A 26,275-nucleotide genomic window follows, 5' to 3' on the forward strand; every position below is an offset into this window, starting at 1 on the left:
TACAGGTCTTTTGTCTCCTTAGGTAGGTGTATTCCTAGATATTTTATTCTTTTTGTTGCAATGGTAAATGGGAGTGCTTTCTTAAATTCACTTTCAGATTTTTCATCATTAGTGTATAGGGATGCAAGAGATTTCTGTGCATTAATTTTGTATCCTGCTACTTTACCAAATTCATTGATTAGCTCTAGTACTTTTCTGGTAGCATCCTTAGGATTCTCTATGTATAGTATCATGTCATCTGCAAACAGTGACAGCTATACTTCTTTTCCTATTTGGATTCCATTATTTCTTTTTCTTCTCTGATTGCTGTGGCTAAAACTTCCAAAACTATGATGAATAAGAGTGGTGAGAGTGGGCAACCTTGTCTTGTTCCTGACCTTAGTGGAAATGGTTTCAGTTTTTCACCATTGAGGACGATGTTGGCTGTGGGTTTTATGGCCATATAAAGGCCATAAATGGCCTTTATGATGTTGAGGAATGTTCCCTCTATGCCTACTTTCTGGAGGGTTTTTAACATAAATGGGTGTTGAATTTTGTTGAAAGCTCTCTCTGCATCTATTGAGATGATCATATGGTTTTTCTCCTTCAATTTGCTAATATGGTGTATCACATTGATTGATTTGAGTATATTGAAGAATCCTTGCATTCCTGGTATAAACCCATCTTGCTCATGATGTATGATCCTTTTACTGTGCTGTTGGATTCTGTTTGCTAGCATTTCGTTGAGGATTTTTGCATCTATGTTCATCAGTGATATTGGCCTGTAGTTTTCTTTCTTTGTGAAATCTTTGTCTGGTTTTGGTATCAGGGTGATGGTGTCCTTGCAGAATGAGTTTGGAAGTTTTGCTCCCTCTGCTATATATTGGAAGAGTTTGAGAAGGATAGGTGTTAGCTCTTCTCTAAATGTTTCATAGAATTCGCCTATGAAGCAATCTGGTCCTGAGCTTTTGTTTGTTGGAATATTTTTAATCACAGTTTCAATTTCAGTGCTTGTGATTGGTCTGTTCATATTTTCTATTTCTTCCTCGTTCAGTCTCAGAAGGTTGTGCATTTCTAACAATTTGTCAGTTTCTGCCAGGTTGTGCATTTTATTGGCATAGAGTTACTTGTAGTAATCTCTCATGATCCTTTCTATTTCTGCAGTGTCAGTGGTTACTTCTCCTTTTTCATTTCTAATTCTATTGATTTAGGTCTTCTCCCTTTTTTTCTTGATAAGCCTGGCTAATGGTTTATCAATTTTGTTAATCTTCTCAAAGAACCAGCTTTTAGTTTTATTGATCATTGCTATCATTTCCTTCATTTCTTTTTCATTTATTTCTGATCTGATCTTGATGATTTCTTCCTTCTGCTAACTTTGGGTTTTTTTTGTTCTTGTCTCTCAAATTCCTCTAGGTGTAAGATTAGGTTGTTTATTTGAGATGTTTCTTGCTTCTTAAGGTAGGCTTGTATTGCTATAAACTTCCCTCTAAGAACTGCTTTTGCTGCATCCCATAGGTTTTGGGCCATTGTGTTTTCATTGTCATTTGTTTCTAGGTATTTTTGATTTCCTCTTTGATTTCTTTAGTGAACTCTTGGTTATTAGGTAGTGTGTTGTTTAGCCTCCATGTGTTTGTATTTCTTTTTTTTTTTTTTTAGTTTCTGCTTTATAACAAAGTGAATCAGTCATACATATACATCTGTTCCCACATCCCTTCCCTCATGCATCTCCCGCCCTCCAAACCTCCCCATCCCACCACTCCAGGAGGTCACAAAGCACCGAACTGATCTCCCTGTGCTCTGCGGCTGCTTCCCACTATCAATTTACCTTACGTTTGGTACTATATATATGTCCATGCCTCTCTTTCGCTTTGTCACAGCTTGCCCTTCCGCCTCCCCATATCCTCAAGTCCATTCTCAATTAGGTCTGTGTCTTTATTCCCGTTTTACCCCTAGGTTCTTCATGACATTTATTTTTAATTCCATATATATGTGTCAGCATACAGTATTTGTCTTTCTCTTTCTGACTTACTTCACTCTGTATGACAGACTCTAGGTCTATCCACCTCATTACAAATAGCTCAGTTTCGTTTCTTTTTATGGCTGAGTACTATTCCATTGTATATATGTGCCACATCTTCTTTATCCATTCATCCGATGATGGACATTTAGGTTGTTTCCAGCTCCGGGCTATTGTGAATAGAGCTGCAATGAACATTTTGGTACATGTCTCTTTTTGAATTATGGTTTTCTCAGGGTATATACCTAGTAGTGGGATTGCTGGGTCATATGGTAGTTCTATTTTTAGTTTTTTAAGGAACCTCCATACTGTTCTCCATAGTGGCTGTACCAATTCACATTCCCACCAGCAGTGCAGGAGTGTTCCCTTTTCTCCACACCCTCTCCAGCATTTATTGTTTCTAGATTTCTTGATGATGGCCATTCTGACTGGTGTGAGATGATATCTCATTGTAGTTTTGATTTGCATTTCTCTAATGATTAATGATGTTGAGCATTCTTTCAAGTGTTTGTTGGCAGTCTGTATATCTTCTATGGAGAAATGCCTATTTAAGTCTTTTGCCGATTTTTGGATTGGGTTGTTTGTTTTTTTGCTATTGAGCTGCATGAGCTGTTTATAAATTTTGGAGATTAATCCTTTGTCAGTTGCTTCATTTGCAAATATTTTCTCCCATTCTTAGGGTTGTCTTTTGATCTTGTTTATGGTTTCCTTTGCTGTGCAAAAGCTTTGAAGTTTCATTAGGTCCCATTCGTTTATCTTTGTTTTTATTTCCATTTCTCTAGGAGGTGTGTCCAAAAGGATCTTGCTGTGATTTATGTCATAGAGTGTTCTGCCTATGTTTTCCTCTAAGAGTTTGATAGTTTCGGGCCTTACATTTAAGTCTTTAATCCATTTTGAGCTTATTTTTGTGTATGGTGTTAGGGAATGATCTAATCTCATCCTTTTACATGTCCCTGTCCAGTTTTCCCAGCACCACTTATTGAAGAGGCTGTCCTTTCTCCACTGTACATTCCTGCCTCCTTTATCAAAGATAAGTTGACCATATGGGCGTGGGTTTATCTCTGGGCTTTCTATCCTGTTCCATTGATCTATCTTTCTGTTTTTATGCCAGTACCACACTGTCTTGATTACTGTAGCTTTGTAGTATAGTCTGAAGTCAGGGAGCCTGATTCCTCCAGCTCCATTTTTCGTTCTCAAGATTGCTTTGGCTATTCAGGGTCTTTTGTTTTCCAAACAAATTTTGAAATTTTTTGTTCTAGTTCTTTGAAAAATGCCAGTGGTAGTTTGATAGGGATTGCATTGAATCTGTAGATTGCTTTGGGTAGTAGAGTCATTTTCACAAAATTGATTCTTCCAATCCAGCAGCATGGTATATCTTTCCATCTATTTGTATCATCTTTAATTTCTTTCATCAGTGTCTTATAATTTTCTGCATACAGGTCTTCTGTCTCCTTAGGTAGGTTTATTCCTAGATATTTTATTCTTTTTGTTGCAATGGTAAATGGGAGTGTTTTCTTCATTTCATTTTCAGATTTTTCATCATTAGTGTACAGGAATGCCAGAGATTTCAGTGCATTAATTTTGTATCCTGCTACTTTACCAAATTCATTGATTAGCTCTAGTAGTTTTCTGGTAGCATCTTTAGGATTCTCCATGTATAGTATCATGTCATCTGGAAACAGTGGCAGCTTTACTTCTTCTTTTCCAATTTGGATTCCTTTTATTTCCTTTTCTTCTCTGATTGCTGTGGCTAAAACTTCCAAAACTAGGTTGAATAAGAGTGGTGAGAGTGGGCAGCCTTGCCTTGTTCCTGGTCTTAGTGGAAATGGTTTCAGTTTTTCACCATTGAGGACAATGTTCGCTGTGGGTTTTTCATATATGGCCTTTATTATGTTGAGGAAAGTTCCCTCTATGCCTACTTTCTTCAGGGTTTTTATCATAATTGGGTGTTGAATTTTGTCGAAAGCTTTCTCTGCATCTATTGAGATGATCATATGGTTTTTCTCCTTCAACTTTTTAATATGGTGTATCACATTGATTGATTTGCGTATATTGAAGAATCCTTGCATTCCTGGAATAAACCCCACTTGATCATGGTGGATGATCCTTTTAATGTGCTGTTGGATTCTGTTTGCTAGTATTTTGTTGAGGATTTTTGCATCTATGTTCATCAGTGATATTGGCCAGTAGTTTTCTTTCTTTGTGACATCCTTGCGTGGCTTTGGTATCAAGGTGATGGTGGCCTCGTAGAATGAGTTTGGGAGTATTCCTTCCTCTGATATTGTTTGGAAGAGTTTGAGAAGGATAGGTGTTAGCTCTTCTCTAAATGTTTGATAGAATTCGCCTGTGAAGCCATCTAGTCCTGGGCTTTTGTTTGTTGGAAGATTTTTAATCACAGTTTCAATTTCAGTGCTTGTGATTGGTCTATTCATATTTTCTATTTCTTCCTGATTCAGTCTTGGCAGGTTGTGCATTTCTAAGAATTTGTCCATTTCTTCCAGGTTGTCCATTTTATTGGCATAGAGTTGCTTGTAGTAATCTCTCATAATCTTTTGTATTTCTGCAGTGTCAGTTGTTACTTCTCCTTTTTCATTTCTAATTCTATTGATTTGAGTCTTCTCCCTTTTTTTCTTGATGAGTCTGGCTAATGGTTTATCTATTTTGTTTATCTTCTCAAAGAACCAGCTTTTAGTTTTATTGATCTTAGCTATCATTTCCTTCATTTCTTTTTCATTTATTTCTGATCTGATTTTTATGATTTCTTTCCTTCTGCTAACTTTGGGATGTTTTTTTTCTTCTTTCTCTAATTGCTTTAGGTGCAAGGTTAGGTTGTTTATTCGAGATGTTTCCTGTTTCTTAAGGTGGGATTGTATCGCTATAAACTTCCTTCTTGGAACTGCTTTTGCTGCATCCCATAGGTTTTGGGTCGTCGTGTCTCCATTGTCATTTGTTTCTAGGTATTTTTTAACTTCCCCTTTGATTTTTTCAGTGATCACTTCGTTATTAAGTAGTGTATTGTTTAGCCTCCATGTGTTTGTATTTTTTACAGCTCTTTTCCTGTAATTGATATCTAGTCTCAAAGCATTGTGGTCGGAAAAGATACTTGATACAATTTCAATTTTCTTAAATTTACCAAGGCTTGATTTGTGACCCAAGATATGATCTATCCTGGAGAATGTTCCATGAGCACTTGAGAAAAAAGTGTATTCTGTAGTTTTTGGATGGAATGTCCTATAAATATCAATTAAATCCATCTTGTTTAATGTATCATTTAAAGTTTCTGTTTCCTTATTTACTTTCCTTTTGGATGATCTGTCCATTGGTGAATGTGGGGTGTTAAAGTCCCCTACTATGATTGTGTTACTGTTGAATTCGCCTTTTATGGCTGTTAGTATTTGCCTTATGTATTGAGGTGCTCCTACATTGGGTGCATAAATATTTATAATTGTTATATCTTCTTCTTGGATCGATCCTTTGATCATTATGTAGTGTCCTTCTTTGTCTCTTGTAATAGTCTTTATTTTAAAGTCTATTTTGTCTGATATGAGAATTGCTACTCCAGCTTTCTTTTGATTTCCATTTGCATGGAATATCTTTTTCCATCCCCTTACCTTCAATCTGTATGTGTCTCTAGGTCTGAAGTGGGTCTCTTGTAGACAGCATATATATGGGTCTTGTTTTTGTATCCATTTAGCCACTCTGTGTCTTTTGGTGGGAGCATTTAGTCCATTTACATTTAAGGTAATTATTGATATGTATGTTCCTATTCCCATTTCCTTAATTGCTTTGGGTTCGTTATTGTAGGTACATTCCTTCTGTTGTGTTTCTTGCCTAGAGAAGTTCCTTTAGCATTTGTTGTAAAGCTGGTTTGGTGGTGCTGAACTCTCTCAGCTTTTGCTTCTCTGTAAACGTTTTAATTTCTCCATCAAATCTGAATGAGATCCTTGCTGGGTAGAGTAATCTTGGTTGCAGGTTTCTCTCCTTCATCACTTTAATTATGTCCTGCCACTCGCTTCTGGCTTTTAGAATTTCTGCTGAGAGATCAACTGTTAACCTGATGTGGATTCCCTTGTGTGTTATTTGTTTTTTTTTTCCCTTGCTGCTTTTAATATGATTTCTTTGTGTTTAATTTTTGACAGTTTGATTAATATGTGTCTTGGCGTATTTCTCCTTGGATTTATTCTCTATGGGACTCTCTGTGCCTCCTGGACTTGATTAATTATTTCCTTTCCCATATTAGGGAAGTTTTCAACTATATTCTCTTCAAATATTTTCTCAGTTCCTTTCTTTTTCTCTTCTTCTTCTGGAACCCCTAAAATTCCAATGTTGGTGCGTTTAATGTTGTCCCAGAGGTCTCTGAGACTGTCCTCTGTTCTTTTCATTCTTTTTTCTTTATTTTGCTCTGCAGCAGTTATTTTCACTATTTTATCTTCCACCTCACTTATCCGTTCTTCTGCTTTAGTTATTCTGCTATTGATCCCATCTAGAGTATTTTTCATTTCATTTATTGTGTTTTTAATCGATGCTTGTTTCATCTTTAGTTCTTCTCGGTCCTTGTTAACTGTTTCTTGCATTTTGTCTATTCTATTTCCAAGATTTTGGATCTTGGAAATAGAATCTTGGATCAACTTTACTATCATTATTCTGAATTCTTTTTCAGGTAGACTGCCTATTACCTCTTCATTTGTTAGGTCTGGTAGGTTTTTATCTTGCTCCTTCACCTGCTGTGTGTTTTTCTGTCTTCTCCTTTTGCTTATCTTCCTGTGTTTGGGGTCGCCTTTTTGCAGGCTGCAGATTCGTAGTTCCTGTTGTTTTTGGTGTGTGTCCCCAGTGGCTAAGGTTGTTTCAGTAGGTTGTGTAGGCTTCCTGGTGGAGGGGACTAATGCCTGTGTTCTGGTGGTTGAGGCTCGATCTTGTCTTTCTGGTGGACAGGTCCACGTCTGGTGGTGTGTTTTGGGGTGCCTGTGGCCTTATTATGTTTTTAGGTAGCCTCTCTGCTAATGGGTGGTGTTGTGTTCCTGTCTTGCTAGTTGCTTGGCATAGGGTGACCAGCACTGTAGCTTGCTGGTCGTTGACTGAAGCTGGGTGCTGCTGTTGAGATGGAGATCTCTGGGAGATTTTCGCTGCTTGATATTTTGTGGAGCTGGGAGGTCTCTTGTGGACCTATGTCCTGAAGTTGGCTCTCCCACTTCAGAGGCACAGCACTGACTCCTGGCTGCCGCACCAAGAGCCTTTCATCCTCCCGGCTCAGAATAACAGGGAGAAAAAGTAGAAAGAAAGTATTAGTAGAAGAAAGAAAGAGAGAGGGAAAGAAAGGAGGAAGGGAAGAAAGGAAGGAAGGAAGAAAGAAAGAAAGAAAGGAGGGAGGGAGGGAAGAAGGATGGAAAGAAAGAAAGAAAGAAAGAAAGAAAGAAAGGAGGGATGGAGGGAGGAATGAAAGCAAAAGGAAGAGTGAATGGAAGAAGGGAGGGAGGGAGGGAGGAAGGAAAGAAAGAAAGAAAGACAGGCGGGAGGGAGGGAGGGAGGAAGGAAAGAAAAAGAAAGTGGAAAGAAGAAGGGTGGGAGGGAGGGAGGGAGGAAAGAAAAAGAAAGAAGGAAAGGAGGAGCGGATGGATGGAGGGAGGGAGGAAGGGAAGGTAGGAAAAAAAGAAAGAGCAGGTAAAGTAAAATAGAATAAAGTATGAAATATAGTAGCGTTATTAAAATTAAAAAGTAATTATTGAAAAAAAAAACGGACAGATAGAACCCTGGGACCTATGGTGGAAGCAAAGCTATACAGAGAGAATCTTACACAGAAGATTACACATACACATTCACAAAATAGAGCAGGGGAAAAAATCAAAAATCTTGCTCTCCAAGTCCACCTCCTCAATTTGGGATAATTCGTTGTAAAAAGAGGAAAAGGGCGAGAAGTCTGAAATCTTGCTCTCTAAGTCCACCTCTTTAATTTGGGATAATTCGTTGTAAAAAGAGGAAAAGGGGGGAAAGTCTTAAATCTTGTCCTCAAAGTCCACTTCCTCAATTTGGGATGATTCGCTGTCCATTTATGCACTCCACAGACGCAGGGCACATCAAATGGACCGTGGAGCTTTAATCCGCTGCCTCCGAGGCTGCACAGAGAGATTTCCCTATCTCTGCTCTCACAGCTCCCGGGTCTCAGCCTTGGACCTGGCCCCGCCTCTGCGCGTAGGTTGCCGGAGGGCGTCCGTTCTTCGCTCAGACAGGATGGGTTTAAAGGAGCCACTGATTCGGGGGCTCTGGCTCACTCAGGCAGAGGGGAGGGAGGGGCGCGCAGTGTGGGGAGGGCCTGCGGCGGCAGAGGCCGGCGTGACGTTGCAGCAGCCCGTGGCACTCCGTGCGTTTTCCCGGGAAAGCCGTCCCCAGGTCCCGGGACCCCGGCAGTGGCGGGGTGCACAGGCCCCCCGGAAGGCAGGGTGGACAGTGACCCGTGCTCGCACACAGGCCCCGCCGCGGAGGCGGCAGCAGCAGCCCCAGCGTCCCACGCCCGTCTCCGAGGTCCGCGCCTGTCTCCGGCGCTTCCCCAAGCAGCCCTCTTAATGCCCTCTCCTCGCGCACCAGGAAACAAAAGGGAAAAAAGTCTCTTGCCTCTTCGGCAGCTCCAGACCCTTTCCCCGGACTCCCTCCGGGCTAGCCGTGGTGCACTAACCCCCTCAGGCTCTCTTCCTGCCGCCAGCCCCAGTCCTCTCCCTGCGCTCCGACTGAAACCCGATACCCGAGCCTCAGCTCCCAGCCCCGCCCGCCCCGGAGGCCAAGCAGACAAGCCTCTCGGGCTGGTGTGTGCCTGAGGGCACCGATCCTCTGTGCCAGAATCTCTCCGCTTTGCCCTCCACACCCCTGTTGCTGTGCTCTCTTCCGCTACTCCGAAGCTTTCCCCCTCCGCCACCTGCAGTCTCCGCCCGCGAAGGGGCTTGTAGTGTGTGGAAACCATTCCTCCTTCATGGCTCCCTCCCACTGGTGCAGGTCCCGTCCCTATCCTTTTGTCTCTGTTTATTCTTTTTTCTTTTGCCCTACCCAGGTATGTGGGGAGTTTCTTGCCTTTTGGGGGGTCTGAGGTCTTCTGTCAGCGTTCAGTAGGTGTTCTGTAGGAGTTGTTCCACGTGTAGATGAATTTCTGATGTATCTGTGGGGAGGAAGGTGATCTCCGCGTCTTACTCTTCCGCCATCTTCCTCCAGGGTCCGTGCTTGTATTTCTTACAGATTTTTTCCTGTAATTGATATCTAGTCTCATAGCATTGTGGTCAGAAAAGATACTTGATACGACTTCAATTTTCTTAAATTTACCAAGGCTTGATTTGTGACCCAAGATATGATCTATCCTGGAGAATGTTCCATGAGCACTTGAGAAGAATGTGTATTCTGTTGTTTTTGGATGGAATGACCTATAAATATCAATTAAGTCCAACTTGTTTAATGTATCTTTTAAAGCTTGTGTTTCCTTATTTATTTTCATTATGGATGATCTGTCCATTGGGGAAAGTGGGGTGTTAAAGTCCCCTGGTATGAATGTGTTACTGTCAATTTACCCTTTCATGTCTGTTAGTATTTGCCTTATGTATTGAGGTGTTCCTATGTTGGGTGCATAAATATTTACAATTGTTATATCTTTTTCTTGGATTGATCACTTGATCATTCTTTGTTCTAAAGTCTATTTTGTCTGGTATGAGATTTGTTACTCCCGCTTTCTTTTGATTTCCATTTGCATGGAATATCTTTTTCTATTCCCTCACTTTCAGTCTGTATGTGTCCCTAGGTCTGAAGTGGGTCTCTTGTAGACAGCATATATACAGATCGTGTTTTTGTATCCATTCAGCCAGTCTATGTCTTTTGGTGGGAGCAGTTCATCCATTTACATTTAAAGTAATTATTGATATGTATGTTCCTATTACCATTTTCTTAATTGTTTGGGGTTTATTATTGTAGGTCTTTTCCTTCTCTTGTGTTTCCTGCCTAGAGAAGTTCCTTTAGCATTTGTTGTAAAGCTGGTTTGGTGGTGCTGAATTCTCTTAGATTTTGCTTCTCTGTAAAGGTTTTAATTTCTCCTTCAAATCTGAATGAGATCCTTGCTGGGTAGAGTAATCTTGGTTGTAGGTTTTTCTCCTTCATCACTTTAAGTATGTCCTGCCACTCCCTTCTGGCTTGCAGAGTTTCTGCTGAAAGATCAGCTGCTAACCTTATGAGGATTCCCTTGTGTGTTATTTGTTTTTCCCTTGCTGCTTTTAATATGTGTTCTTTGTATTTAATTTTTGATAGTTTGATTAATATGTGTCATGGCATGTTTTTCCTTGGATTTATCTTGTATGGGACTCTCTGGTTCCTGGACTTGATTAAGTATTTTCTTTCCCATTTTAGGGAAGTTTTCAACTATAATCTCTTCAAATATTTTCTCAGTCCCTTTCTTTTTCTCTTCTTCTTCTGGAACTCCTATAATTCGAATGTTGGTTCATTTAATGTTTTCCCAGAGGTCTGTGAGACTGTCCTCAATTCTTTTCATTCTTTTTTCTTTATTCTGCTCTGCAGTCGTTATTTCCACTATTTTATCTTCCCGGTCATTTCTCCGTTCTTCTGCTTCAGTTATTCTGCCATTGATCCCTTCTAGAGAATTTTTAATTTCATTTATTGTGTTGTTCATCAGTGTTTGTTTGCTCTTTAGTTCTTCCAGGTTCTTGTTAAACATTTCTTGTATTTCCTCCATTCTATTTCCAAGATTTTGGATCATATTTACTATCATTATTCTGAACTATTTTTCAGGTAGACTGCCTATTTCCTCTTCATTTGTTAGGTCTGGTGGGGTTTTGCCTTGTTCCTTCATCTGCCATGTGTTTCTCTGTCTCCTCATTTTGCTTAACTTACTGTATTTGGGGTCTCCTTGTCACAGGCTGCAGGTTTGTAGTTCCCATTGTTTTTGGTGTCTGTCCGCAGTGGCTAAAGTTCATTCAGTGAGTTGTGTAGGCTTCCTGGTGGAGGGGAATGGTGCCTGTGTTCTGGTGGATAAGGCTGGATCTTGTCTTTCTGGTGGGCAGGTCCACATCTGGTGGTGTGTTACGGGGTTTCTGTTGACTTACTATGATTTTAGGTAGCCTCTCTGCTAATGGGTGGGATTGTGTTCCTGTCTTGCTAGTTGTTTGGCATAGGGTGTCCAGCACTGTAGCTTGCTGGTCGTTGAGTGGAGCTGGGTCTTGGCATTGAGATGGAGATCTCTGGGAGATTTTTGACGTTTGATATTATGTGAAGCTGGGAGTTCTCTTGTGGACCAGTGTCCTGAACTTGGCTCTCCCACCTCAGTGGCACAGCACTGACTCCTGGCTGGAGCACCAAGAATCTGTCCTCCACAGGGCTCAGAATAAAAGGGGGGGGGGAAGAAAGAAAGAAGAAGATAAAGTAAAATAAAATAAAATTATTAAAATAAAAAATAATTAGGACAAAACTTTTTAAAGTAATTTAAAAAAAAAAAAAAGACAGACAGAACCCTAGGATAAATGGTAAAAGCAAAGCTATACAGACAAAATCACACACAGAAGCATACACATACACACTCACAAAAAGAGAAAAAGGGGAAAAAGTATATATATCGTTGCTCCCAAAGTCCACCTCCTCAATTTGGGATGATTTGTTGTCTATTCAGGTATTCCACAGATGCAGGGTACATCAAGTTTATTGTGGAGCTTTAATCTGCTGCTCCTGCGGCTGCTGGGAGAAATTTCCTTTTCTTTGTTCGCACAGCTCCCGGGGTTCAGCTTTGGATTTGGCCCCGCCTCTGCGTGTAGGTCGCCTGAGGGCGTCTGTTCTTCGTTCCCACAGGATGGGGTTAAAGGAGCAGCTGGTTCGGGGTCTCTGGCTCACTCAGGCCGGGGGGAGGGAGGGGCATGGAGTGCGGGGCAAGCCTGCGGCGGCAGAGGCTGGCTAACGTTGCACCAGCCTGAGGCGCGCCATGCGTTCTCCCGGGGAAGTTGTCCCTGGATCACGGGACCCTGGCAGTGGCGGGCTGCACAGGCTCCCGGGAGGGGAGGTATGGATAGTGACCTGTGCTTGCACACAGGCTTCTTGGTGGCTACAGCAGCAGCCTTACCGTCTCACTCCCGTCTCTGGGGTCCACACTGATAGCCACGGCTCACCCCTGTCTCTGGAGCTCCTTTAAGTTGCGCTCTTAATCCCCTCTCCTCACGCACCAGGAAACAAAGGGGTAAGAAAAAGTCCCTTGCCTCTTCGGCTACTCTAGACTTTTTCCCGGATTCCCTCCCGGCTAGCCGTGGCGCACTAACCTTTTTAGGCTGTGTTCACGCCGCCAACTCCAGTCCTCTCCCTGTGCTCCGACCGAAGCCGGAGTCTCAGCTCCAGCCCCCGCCCGCCCCACCCTGGTGGCTGAGCAGACAAGCCTCTCGGGCTGGTGAGTGCTGGTCGGCACCGGTCCTCTGTGCGGGAATCTCTCCACTTTGCCCTCCGCACCCCTGTTGCTGCACTCTCCTCCGTGGCTTTGCAGCTTCCCCCCTCCACCACGCGCAGTCTCTGCCCGCGAAGGGGCTTCCTAGTGTGTGGAAACCTTTCCTCCTTCACAGCTCCCTCCCACTGTTTCAGGTCCCAACCCTATTCTTTTGTCTCTGTTTATTCTTTTTTCTTTTGCCCTACCCAGGTACGTGGGGGAGTTTCTTGCCTTTTGGGAGATCTGAGGTCCTCTGCCAGCATTCAGTAGGTGTTCTGTAGGAGTTGTTCCACGTGTAGATGTATTTCTGATGTATTTGTGGGGAGGAATGTGATCTCCGTGTCTTACTCTTCCGCCATCTTGAAGCTCCTCCTGTTTGTTGTTTTTATGTTCTGTAACCTTTGGTCTTGTCCATCAAAAACTGCCTTTCGACAGCCAGTTGTCTAGATTCTTTTAAATCAGTCAATGTGCATTGTCAGTATTTTCCATACACAACAGAATTCAGGTCTATCAAGTTTCACTACTGGTAATTTTTACACAGCAAGCAACAGAAGATTAATAGACCAGTGTTTGTTTTATGGGTGCAGGTAAAACAGGAAAAGAATACTTGAGCATCTCTACCTACAAACAGGCTAGATTCCAAAGGCTTTACTAAGTATATTTCCTATCAAATCTGAAGTGATATTATGCAAATCACTAATAGGACCTCTCCAGAATGGGAGGTTGATGATGCATATTTGCTTTCATGCATTGCTTGTTCACATTCATAAAAGTTGATATTAAGTTGAAAGTTTATTCATATAGGATTAAGTAGTTTATTGGCTAAATGTATTACTTATGCCAAAACTATTACCTTCTTAACTATTTAGGTCCAAACAATTTATACCTTTCATGCTGGCATTTATGTATAAAAGTATTTTATATTAAAAAAAATTCCTGTAAATCAGTCAATATTTATTAAAAGTCTACTTAGAGTAAATCAATGCACTAAATATTGTGAAACATGAAAAATACCTCTGACCCCAAAGAATTAGCTTTTCAATAGACACACAAAAAGATAAATTCTATTGAAAGGGATAAATTAAGTTGACTACAATGGCAAGTTGCAGAGGAGCACTAGAAAATGAGTTAGATGACCTGGGTCCTTTTAAGTCTCCTGGCTCTAACAAATAAGGCATCTTCTCTCTCAGCCTCTGTTGTTTCATATGTAAGGTTGGTGTAATACCTGATTCTCATGGATTTATAAAATTCCTACTCTGTACCAGGCACCTTATTATGTCTTAATGATAAAAAGATGAACATGACTAGTTTAACCTATTGAGTTCACTGTTAAGTATAGGTTAATATACTTGAAAATAAACAGTTACTACAATGTGATTATCACTATTGTTGAGCATAACTAGAGGAAGAGCAAAGAGTTACTTTTTTTCTCCTAAACTGTAGAAATTTCCTCTAATCCAGAGGTGATGCAATATAAAGTATATAGCATCACTTTTGAAGTATTTTTGCCAAATGAATTTAAATCTAATCAAATCTTTAGATCTAAATTTAAGCTTATAAGAAATGAGGGGGATAGAACAACTTAAATGAGATCACAAGAAAGCATTCAGACAAGTCCAGGAGGTGGACATTCTAAAGAAAAACTGGCTTGATCTCTTCAACAAGTCAATGCCACTAAAAATTAAAAAGCAGGGCTTCCCTGGTGGCGCAGTGGTTGAGAGTCCTCCTGCTGATGCAGGGGACGTGGGTTCGTGCCCCGGTCCGGGAGGATCCCACATGCCGTGGAGCGGCTGGGCCCGTGAGCCATGGCCTCTGAGCCTGCGCGTCCGGAGCCTGTGCTTTGCGACGGGAGAGGCCACAGCAGTGAGAGGCCCATGTACCACAAAAAATAATAATAATAATAAAATAAAATAAAAAGCAAGCTGGACTCTTTTATATTAAAAAAGACTTAAAAGACATAACAACCAAGGTACTATGAGGTCCTTGATTTGTACAATCCATCTGTAAATAGGGACAATAAAGGAAATCTGAAGATGGATTTTATATTAGAAGATAAAAAGATTAGAGAAATACTGTTAATTTTTTAAGAGTGTTATGGTATTGTGGTTATATTGTAAATATCCTAATTGCTTATAATAGTGATTTGGTAAAAACTCATGAAGTCCTATTTTACATTAAAATACAGCAGAAAATAATGAATGAAGCCATTATAGCAAAAATGTTTACAACTGACAAAATGATGTGATGAATATAGAGGTGTTCTACTATACCATTCTTTCTCAATTTCTGTGTCTGAAAAATTTCATAATAGTTAAAATTGAAAGATAGGAATAAATGAGACAATATATTTGAAATCACTTTGTAAACTTTAAAAGGATAGATAAAAGAGATTTTTTTTTTTTAAGAAATTGTTGGAGAAAGAAGGAATGGTTCTTTTTCAAGCATATGTGCTACTTTGGACCACACTGCTAAGAGAAGTCAGGACTGACCACCACAGAGATCCACCCAATGCCTCTAGAAATAGAAACCAGGAGCAATAGCATGGATTCCCAGATACTGATCTTTTTAATACCTCACTTCATGCCGAGATGACCTTGACCAAAATTGAAGACAAATGTCTTCTTGCTGGGAAAGGTGGGCTAAAGCAACGTGCACTCATCCAAGAAGAAGCAGAAAGCCTGTAACCATTACACCATGAGAGTAACTTTTCCTTTTTGCAGATCGGTAGGATTTGGCACCCAAAGCAGAGGTTTGAAACCATGGATGATTGCCCTTATTGTGTTATTACTGACAGTGGTAACTGTGGCCACTGGTCTTCTGGCTCACTTCTTAGTCTCTGGTAGGTAAAATTGTGGATTTTGCTCAGTTTGATTTCAGTTTTCTGTAAAGCTTCATTTGAATAAATGTAAATTTATTTCCATCCAAAAATAATGTACTTTCACCAGTAAATGTCCACATTTTGAATTTTTAAATTTATTCAGTCATTTCATCAACAAATAACTACTGAATGTTTAGTATGTCCAAGTACTTTTCAGGGAACTCAAGAAACAGCATTAAGCAGGGCAGATATATTTCCCACCTCCTTGAAGCTCACAATCTAGTATTCTTTTCAGAATCTATAAAAAAGACCAAAATAGTAATTGTCTAAAATTTACTAGTAATCACAATAAACTCTAATCACTCATGTATATGTAAGTGAAAAATTATGATGAATTAGTTATTAAAATTGGCTCTTTTACTCAGCATTTTCTGCCCACTAACATTTCTAGGGAAGAAAGAAAAGCACATGTCCAATGTAATAATGAATTTTAAAATTATTGGTAAAGTATAAATATGATACAATATTATTACTTATTTTTAGAGAAAAAATTTTACACTTTCCAAAACAATATTGAGAGATTATTTTTCTATTGCCTTATATATTTATAATCCCACAAAAATTCACTGCAGAATTCTCTTTTTATATTGCATCACTCTGCAGAGTGCAAACCATTTACATTTTTGACAAACGTCCACAATGTCAATCTCACAGAGATGTATGTGATAAGACAACTAGTTCAGGGGACTTACTTGAATGGACTTATCTGTTGTCTCTTTCCTCAGACTTGATGGGGTAGTGAAGATTCTTTTAGGAGCTTTAAAGGTCTTAAGAACATAGTTCTGGGGCCCATATAACGACTCCATCTGTAGCTTACACCAATGGCAAAAGATTCTCAGGTCGACTAATTTAATGTATAGAAGCCCCTTTACTACGAGTAGAGGGTTCAATTACAAATGGACTATATAGATTAGTAATTGGGGAGACCAAAAAAGTACCACAGAGTCCCGAGATGTCCCTGGGAGATAGACCATCCTGAGGTCCTCTTTCTTCCCTAGATCCACAGCTTCCCAAGGAGAGATGTGCTTCTGTGGTTGCTCCATTTTCTATCTTTAACTCTTTGTAGATTTCTTGCCCCACCAGGGCCATACTCCTAAGATTACCACATTCCTCCACTGCTCTGTTTTTTATAACCTTTCCTGAGAGATGAGCAGAAATCTGATTGATTCATCCCTTTTACACACTGTTCTCACCTCCAATCTCAGGCAGTTTTTTCCCTGCCTTTCTTTTCACACCTTTCTTAGTGTGCCTGGCTCTCCCATTAAAAACCAAAATTTACAAGAACACTTATTTACCTCTACTTCCAGTAGAGTACAAGGTGGTATACATTTCACCGCAGCAAGAAGCAATACAGTAATTAAATATTTCCAGCTCTAGAGCCACACTTGTCTGGGTTTAAACTTGGAGAGGCCATTAACTAGTTGTATAGCACAGAGCAAGTTACTTAATGCCTCCTGCCTCACTTTCTTCATCTGTAAAATGAAGGTGATGCCAGTCTTAGAGAGCTTAGTGAGAGTCAAATGAGTTAATACATATAAAGTGCCCAGAACAGAGCTTGGCACATAGTAGGCACTGAATAAATACCAGCTACTATTATTAACATACATTAATCATTATTTTTATTTTTTATTTTTTATCTATTTATTTTTGCGGTACACGGGCCTCTCACTGTTGTGGCCTCTCCCGTTGTGGAGCACAGGCTCCAGACGCCCAGGCTCAGCGGCCATGGCTCATGGGCCCATCCACTCCGCAGCATGTGGGGTCCTCCCGGACCGGGGCACGAACCCGTGTCCCCTGCATTGGCAGGGAGACTCTCAACCACTGCGCCACCAGGGAAGCCCTATTTTTATTATATTATTAAACTAAAGTCTCAGAGATATATTCAAGACTTCATATTAGTCCCATTATAGTTGGGCCTTAGATCCCAAAATCTACCCTCAAACCACTTAATTTCCTACTTTTTCTTTTCATCACAGGCCAGAAAATGGAGTATTATCATGGCACCTTTAAAATTTCAGATCTACGAGTCAAAAGTAATTCTGGACAAAGCAGCCCATACCAGCTTAAGGACTTACAGGAGATGACTGAAAACTTGGTAAGTCAGATAAGATGGTTTCTATCATAAAATATTGCAGGAGGAAGGGATTTTGTGAATCATTTTCCCCACTATTTCTTAAAACATGATTTTCAGACAATTTGCATCAGAATCATCTTGCAGATTCCCAGGTCCCACTCCAAATCTTCTGAATCAGTGTCTGATGGAGTGGGTGGGTAGGGAGAGGGGAGTAAGGGAATCTGCATTCTAGCAAATTGGTGATTTTGATAAACCACTTTTTAAACCACCTGATTTAAAAGTGAGAGAATGGAAGCCAAGGTATCCCAGCCCTTTGCTCCCCCATTCCACCACAATACTACCCAACTGAAAAGCTTAAACATACCAGAAGTGGTTATTTGTAAAACCACATGCTTTTTTTGTTAGACCACATTTTAAGACTTGAAATAGTTTTTAAATACATGAAAAAAGGAAAGAGGATTATAAATGTTCATTTTATCTCAAAAACACACTAATTAAGATAAAATACCCAGACCTATTGTGCAATATTCAAATGAACTGCTACCGATTTTGTTAAAACTGAAATACAAGACTGTTCCCCCCCCCAAAAAAAAAGTAAACTCAGTTGCATAACAGCTCTGCTCACGATGTGTATGAACCGTCACTCAAAAACTAAGGTCAAGTTAACTTCCTTGACAAAGAAGCACAGAGCATAAAATTATTTTAAAAGGGTGGAAATGTCAGGTGTTGGTTTGTTTTAGTCAAAGAATCATTTTTTACTCAAAACATTTCCTTTCTTTCTCAAACCATTTTAATTTTTTCATGCCACTATTTGATCTTGTCCACATGCATACCCAGTTGCAACATATTCACAGCCACATCACAAATGGAGTTTTTAATCTATATTTTCAATTCTCATTAAATTATGCAATGTTTTTTATTTTGCAGTCTCATCCCCTCAAATCAATAATTACATTTATAGATTGATATATATCCTCCATTCTTTTATATTCAGAGCACCTTAGAAAATAGCATTTGTGATCATTTCTTGAGGAATGCCAGAAAAAACTTGGATACATACCCTAGTACCTCTTTTATTCCTCTGACCCTGAGTGACTCCACAAAACTTCCTCAGTGTAAAAATATTAATAATAAATTAATCTTAGTTAAAAAGATATTCAATTTTTTGAACTTTGAAAAAATATTTATAATTTAACAGGAAAGTTTAAAATTTGTTTTCTTTACAGCCAACATTGTTGGCATTGTTTTAGGTTAACTAAGACATTGTTTCTACTGAAGTAAATGGACAGGAATGAAGTAGGTCTTTTTAAAAAAAGTGAAAGAAATTCACTTATAGAGGTACGTCTATAACATTATGTGTTTGAAGGTGGACTTTGAAGCTTCACTAAAGCACACGTTTTTAGGTGTGAAAGAACCACAGGTACAAAGGCTGAGTTACGTGATGAAACATTATCATCATAAGGACCTACAAGGCCTTTCTCTAGTTGTCATTATTTATTTCTTCTCTTTTATTTTCATACCACACTCTCATTCTCCTCCCCCTGCAGACAACCATACTGTATTTCACATATATTCTTTTATTAGTATTCATTCTTGCAAAAATGCACTTTCTTGTTTTGTGCAGAGCACATGGTTTTAATTTATTCTTTGTGTTATAAATCCCTTGTTTTAGTCAGTTTGGGCTGCTATAAAAATGTATCATAGCTTGAGTGGCTTATAAACAACAAAAATTTACTTCTCATAGTAATGGAGGCTGGAAGTCTGAAATCATGACACTAACATGGTCAGGTTCTGGCAAGAACCTTCTTTCATGTTGCAGACTTCAGACTTCTTGGTGTATCCTTACATGGTGGAGAGCAGGGAGCTAAAGAGCTCTCTGGGGTCTTTTTTATAAGGTACTAATCCCATTCGTGACCTAATCACCTCCCAAAGGCCGCACCTCTTCATATATGGCCTTCATTATGTTAAAGCAGGTTCCCTCAATGCCCACTTTCTGGAGGGTTTGTAACATAAATCAGGGTTGGATTTTGTGAAAAGCTTTCTCTGCATCTATTGAGATGATCATATGGTTTTTATTCTTCAGTTTGTTAATGTGGGGTATCACACTGACTGATTTGCAGATACTGAAAAATTCTTGCATCCCTGGGAAAAATCCCACTTGATCTTGGGGTATGACCCCTTCAATGTATTATTGGATTCAGTTTGCTAGTATTTTGTTGAGGATCTTTGCATCTATATTTATCAGTGATATTGACCTATAATTTTCTTTTTTTGTGGTATCTTTGTCTGGTTTTGGTATCTGGGTGATGCTGGCCTCATAGAATGACTTTGGGAGTGTTCCTTCCTCTGCAATTCTTTTGGAAGAGTTTCAGAAAAATAGGTGTTAACTCTTCTATAAATGTTTGATAGAATTTGCCTGTGAAGCCATCTAGTCCTGGACTTTTGTCTGTTGGGAGTTTTTTAATCAGTTTCAATTTTAGTACTGGTGATTGGTCTGTTCATATGTTCTATTTCTTCCTAGTTCAGTCTTGGGCGATTATACCTTTCTAAGAATTTGTCCATTTCTTCTAGGTGTTTATTTTATCGGTATATAGTTGCTTGTAGTAGTCTCTTAAGATCTTTTGTATTTCTGTGGTGTCCATTGTATAATAACTTTCTCCTTTTCCATTTCTAATTTTATTGATTTGAGCTCTCTTCCTCTTTTTCTTGATGAGTCTAGCTGAAGGTTTATCAATTTTGTTTATCTTTTCAAAGAACCAGTTTTTAGTTTCATTGATCTTTTCTGTTTTCTTCATCTCTATTTCATTTATTTCTGCTCTGACTTTTATGATTTCTAGATAGGAACAGTTTGTTGGTAGTAGACATTGTACTTATCCATTCCATCTTTTATTAATTTGGACCAAATTGCCCTTCATAAAACAAAAATCCATAATTTTAAAGTAATCATATTTATCAGTTTTCTCAGCCTTATGGTTGTGTTTTTAAGGTTTTTTTTAAAAAGTTATTTCCTCTTTTAAGTTATAAAATTATTTTACTGTATTTTCTTCTATTAAACTATACTTCTACCTTCTACAGAAGGTTTTTAATGCATCTGAAGTCCACCTTTGTATGTGATATTAAGTAGCAACCCAGGTAATGATCCAGTTTTCCCAATGTAACTAACTAAACAATCTGTCTCACCAATATATGGTATGATTATTCAGCTTAAGACACTTCTTAGCCCCTGAGTCTTACAGAAAAAAACCATGATCCATCTCTTCAAACTGCTTCCCATCTCCTTGGAGAGATGATAGTAACACACATGAAACTGAACAGCATGACATGATATGATTAAGGACTAAATTGTATGTTGAGGACTATAAGTGCAGAAGAACTTCAAAGAAAAGGAAGATCAACTAGGGTTCACATGGTCAGGAAAGGCTGTGTATTATTTTAGCCCTGTTTAAGTGAGACAATGTCCCTTTCCCTCCAATCCCCACCAATTTACCTTCAGGAGAATTACAGGAAGTGTTCATGCCTCATCCTGAGCCACTCCTTTTTATTGTTGCTAAATGCCAATGAGTGAAACCAGATTCTTCTCTCTGACCTATGTGTGTGCTAATTAGACAGCCAAGAAATACAAGTTGTAGGTCCTGTTCTTCCTCATAATTGGGGATTTACTGATTTGAATGGAAACGGAGATACAAAAATAAAATGAGTTCATGCTCAGATACTGCTAAAACCCATTCCAGTTCCTTGAGATAGTAGCACAGACATATCTCATCTTTCATACCATTCTTCAGAGAATATTCCAGTAACCAGACACCATGATGTTCCTAAATAGGTAGGTCATTTTTATTACTATTATAAGTTTGAGTAGGATCACTGACTGAGCGAGCACTTTATTTGAAGAAATATATTTCAGAAATATTTTTAAAGTATAGGATCATTACAAATGTGAAAGTTAAAAACTTGTAACACTATGGCAATAACACTAGTTAACATATACTGAATGCCAAGCACTCAATTAGCTTAGCACATTAAGCACTGTATCTGTATTATTTTAGTTAATCCTCAAAAACAAACTTATGAGGTAAGTATAATTATTACCACAATTTTACAAATTGAAAAATCAAGGTACAGAAAAGTTAATTTACCCAAGATCATTCAGCTAGTAAACGATATAGTTAGGGTTTTAGATTACATTTTCTTAATACATTTTTGTCATCCATAAGAATCTTCTGTGTGATTTTACTTCCCATCTACCATCCCACAAAACACCAGAAATCAAGTAGTTATCCCTGGTACATTATTCCCTTTCAGTTACAGTTGACCATTGAACAACATGGGTTTGAACTGCACAGGTTCACTTACATGCAGTCTTTTCAATAAATACATGCTATAAATAAATAAATATGTGCTACAGTACTACATGATTGGTGGTTGGTTGAATTTACAGATGCAGAACCAGGGATACAGAGGGCCAACTATGAAGTTATATCCAGATTTTTGACCCAACCCCCCACATGGTTCAATGGTCATTGAATACTGTATAGTATTAGCATGTGCCAGTGACCACCATCTGAATTAACAATGGCACCAGTTAGGAATTTTCTTAGTGTTGTCTCCAAAAAAACCCAATTCTCCTGTGCCCAAAGCACTCCTAAATTTTATCTTCTTTGTGCCAGGAACACCAGAAACAGTGCCTGAAATGATCCTCAAACTATCCTTTGGACTATATGTCTAGAGTTGTAGAGACAAAGGACTTGGAAACAGAAGTGATGTAAGGAGATAATGTAGTTTAGGAACACTCTCTAAAGGACCTTGAAGACACCAGTGAGAGACGTGGCTCTCTGAAGCAGGCAGCTCTTCTCTTGAGAAAAGGCAACTGGGTCAAGGTAAACAACTTAGCAAAGCTATTAGACTACCTAAAGTTTGGAGTTGCATAATGTAAGAGAAGTAAGAGGCCCAATGCCTGGTGTAGGCCTATGGTCCTATGCCTAGAAAAGAGATGAATTTGAAAGCTTATTTGGAAGCTTAGAGAAGAAAATAAGCAGCAATTATTAAAAAAACAAACAAACAAAAAACTTTGTGTTCAGAGGTTACAAAAATTGTGTGTAGAATGTGACTGAGTTCTTACTTGGGAGCTCAAACTCACATTCATTTCATAACTGAAGATTAGGTATGACTAAAAGAGGAAAATGTGTATCACAACCTCTGCCTTCAATGTGTTAAATTTGAATACTGAAAGAAAAAGCTAACTGTTGTATATTTCATGTCTAATCTTCAATATAACACTGCAAAGGAGGCATTGTTATTCACACTTTATAAATAGATAAGAGAACTAAGCCTCTGAAGTTAAGGTCCACAGTTCGTAAATCAAGGAGGGGAGATTTGAAGCCATATAGGTTAACTCCAACAGGTGCTATCTCCACTAAATTATTCTATTTGTCAGGAAGGGACTAAGCTATAATAGGAAGTTCAGTTCTACATCAATTCTTCTCCCATTTAATTTTTAAATCCATAAAGATTATAAATTTATATGCTCTGTCAGACCACTTTTACTTAGCCAATACATTGGGATTACATTACTAATTATATAAAGATGTCTTCATCCTTAGTTTCTACATTTCCTTGTATCAATTTTTTCAGCTTTATTAAAATATAATTGACATATAACATTGTGTAATTTTAAGGTGTAAAATGTGATGATATGATACACTTATGTTGCAAAATGATTACCACTATAACACCTCCATCATGTCACATAATTACTATTTTTTTGTGTGGTGAGAACACAAGATCTACTCTCTTAGCAACTTTCAAGTATATAACACAGTGTCATTAAGTATAATCATTACAATGTACATGGGATACCGGAACTTATTAATTTGTAACCAGAAGTTTGTACTCTTTGATCAATATTTCTCCATTTTTTCCATCCCCTCGCCTTAGTAAGTACCATTCTACTATCTGTTTCTATGGATTCCACTTTTTAGATTCCACATAAAACTGGAATAAAGTACTTGTCTTTGTCTGACTTATTTCAGTTAGCGTAATGCCCTCAAAATCCATCCATGTTGGCAGAATTTCATTCTTTCTCCTGGCTGAGGAATATACAGCTGAACTTTGAACACTATGGGCTTGAATTGCAAGGGTCAACTTATATGCAGATTTTTTTTTCATTAGTAAATACAGTAGGATTATATGATTTGATCCATGGTTGATTGAATCCACAGATGCAGAACCATGAATACAGAGAACCATATGGGAACTGTGGATACAGAGGGATGTTATGCTATATGGGGATTTTCAACAGCACAGGGGGCAGCACCTCTAGCCACGACGTTGTTCAAGGGTCAACTGTATATATATGTATATACATCTTCTTTATCCATTTATTTTTTGACAGACACTTAGGTTGTTTCCGTATCTTGCCTATTGTAGATAATACTGTGATGAACATGAGAGTGCAGATATCTCTCTGAGCTCCTGTTTTAATTTCCTGTGGACCTATACCCAGAAGTGGGATTGCTGGCTCAGATGGTAGTTTTAGTTTTTCGAGGACTCCCCATACTTTCTCCACAGTGGCTATGCCAATTTACATTCCCACCAACCATGCACAAGGGCTCCTTTCACCAAAGTCTTGAAGTTTCATTGTTAGGATCTTTCACATCCTTAGTTAAATTTATCCCAAAGTATTTTATTGTTTTTGATGCTATTATGAATCGGGTTGTTTTCTTTATTTCTTCTTCAGATATATTGTTGTTATTGTATAGAAACACAACTAATTTCTATACACTATGAATGTTGATTCTATATGTTTGATTTCTCTGTTGATATGTATGCAACTTTACTGAATTCATTGGCCAGTTCTAACAGTGTTTTGGTGGCATATTTAAGATTTTCTATATATAAAATTATATCATCTGCAAAAAAAGGCAATTTTACTTCTTCCTGTCTGATTTTGATGCCTTTTATTCTTTTTCTTGCCTGATTGCTCTAGCTAGAACTCCCAGTAACATGGTGAATAGGAGTGGTGAGAGTGGGCACCCTTCTTATCTTGTTCCTGATCTTAGAGGGAAAGATTTCAATCTTTTACTGTTGAATTTTGGTGTAAGCTGTGCATTTGTCTTATATGGAGTTTATTATGTTGAGGTATGTTCCTACTACACGTGATTTGTTGAGTGTTTTTATCATGAAAGAAGCTTGTATTCTGTCAAATGCTTTTTCTGCATCTATTGAGATGGTCATATGATTTTTAGCTTTCATCCTATTGATGTGTTGTGTCACATTTATTGATTTGCATATGTTGAACCATCCTTGCATCCCAGAGATAAATCTCACTTGATCATGGTATATGATCCTTTTAATGTGCTGTTGAATTTAGTTTGCTAATACATTGTTGAGAATTTTTGCTTCAGGAATATTGGTCTGAAGTTTTATTTTCTTGTAGTGTCCTTATCTGGCTTTGGTATAAAGGTAATGCTGGCCTCACAAAATAAGTTTGGGTGTGTTCCTTCTTTGATTTTTTGGAAGAGTTCGAGAAGGATTGGCATTAATTCTTATTTAAATGTTTGGTAACATTCACCAGTGAAACCATCTTGTCCTGGGCTTTTCCTTTTGAGGAGGGTTTTGATTACTGATTTAATCTCCTTATTCATTATTGGTCTCAGATTTTCTATTTCTTCATGATTCAGTCTTGGTAGGTTATATTTTTCTAGGAATTTATCCATTTCTTCTAGATTATCCAATTTGTTGGTTTATAATTGTTCATAGTTTCTTATGATCCTTTGTATTTTTGTGTTATAATGTCTATTGTTTCATTTCTGATTTTGTTTGAGTCTTCTCTCTCTTTTTTCTTTTAGATAGTCTCACTAAAGTTTTGTCAACTTTGTTAATCTTTTCAAAAACACAGCTCTTAGTTTTGTTGATCTTTTCTATTGTTTTTCTGATCTTTATTTCATTTATTTCTGTTCTTATCTCTGTTACCTCTTTCCTTCTGCCAGCCTTGGTCTTAGTTTGTTCTTTTTCTGGTTCCTTGAGGAGTAAAGAGATCAAAAGTCCAGTAAGCCTCAAAATCCTGTGAGCACCATCGTGCTCAGGTTGGTCATGTTCTACATAGGATTAGGATAATGATTCACAGCTGACTTCTTTTTTTTTTTTTTTTTTTGCGGTACACGGGCCTCTCACTGTTGTGGCCTCTCCCGTTGCGGAGCACAGGCTCCGGACGCGCAGGCTCAGCGGCCATGGCTAACGGGCCCAGACGCTCAGCGGCATGTGGGATCTTCCCGGACCAGGGCACGAACCCGTGTCCCAGGCATCGGCAGGCGGACTCTCAACCACTGCGCCACCAGGGAAGCCCACAGCTGACTTCTTAAATCTTGGGTTTTGCCAAAAATCTGGATTTTAAATAGGTAGAATAACAACTTTAAAGGATTGCAATAAGAACGATCAAGATTATGGTCTTTATTTTTAGAGGGCAAAGAATATAGGCTGCCTTTGGAGAGGGGTAACCGTTACATGTTGCTTGTACATATCAGTGGGTAGGAGCTCTTAGTCCATAGGAATCAAATTACTGAAAATGTCAACAAGGAGAAAAAATTCCCCTCAAATACTTCATGTGCAGTTTTCTTTTTTCTCTAGGAGCACTGATCTCAATCTGATGTAAATCTCATTAAAAACACTAATAAAAATCTTCCTGATAAATGCAAGGCTTTCTGATAAATTTTCACTTCCTTTTATTAATTCATTCAAAAAAGCATGCTGAATTCTTACATATTGTAGAGTATGAAAAGAAGAATGATTGTCCCTGTCCATAAAAGGTTTGCAGTTTAGTAGAGGAGATAATATATTTTCATAAATAACTATATTAAGGAGTAGAAGATATAAGAGGAATAAGAACAATTA

At 38.6% G+C, this 26,275-nt stretch overlaps 1 protein-coding gene across 1 annotated transcript in view; it reads left to right on the forward strand.

Annotated features, from left to right (window-relative positions):
* The window catches only part of LOC308625391 (transmembrane protease serine 11A-like), a 61,714-nt gene that overhangs the window by 13,875 nt on the left and 21,564 nt on the right, over positions 1-26,275 (forward strand). The window contains exons 2-3 of the mRNA XM_081249506.1: positions 15,155-15,273; positions 17,289-17,407. Coding sequence (XP_081105632.1) covers positions 15,155-15,273; positions 17,289-17,407 — 238 coding nt within the window. The remainder of the gene's footprint in view (positions 1-15,154; positions 15,274-17,288; positions 17,408-26,275) is intronic.

The sequence above is a fragment of the Mesoplodon bidens genome (assembly GCF_964165515.1).
Source record: "Mesoplodon bidens genome assembly, chromosome: 1".
Classification (NCBI taxonomy): domain Eukaryota; kingdom Metazoa; phylum Chordata; class Mammalia; order Artiodactyla; family Ziphiidae; genus Mesoplodon; species Mesoplodon bidens.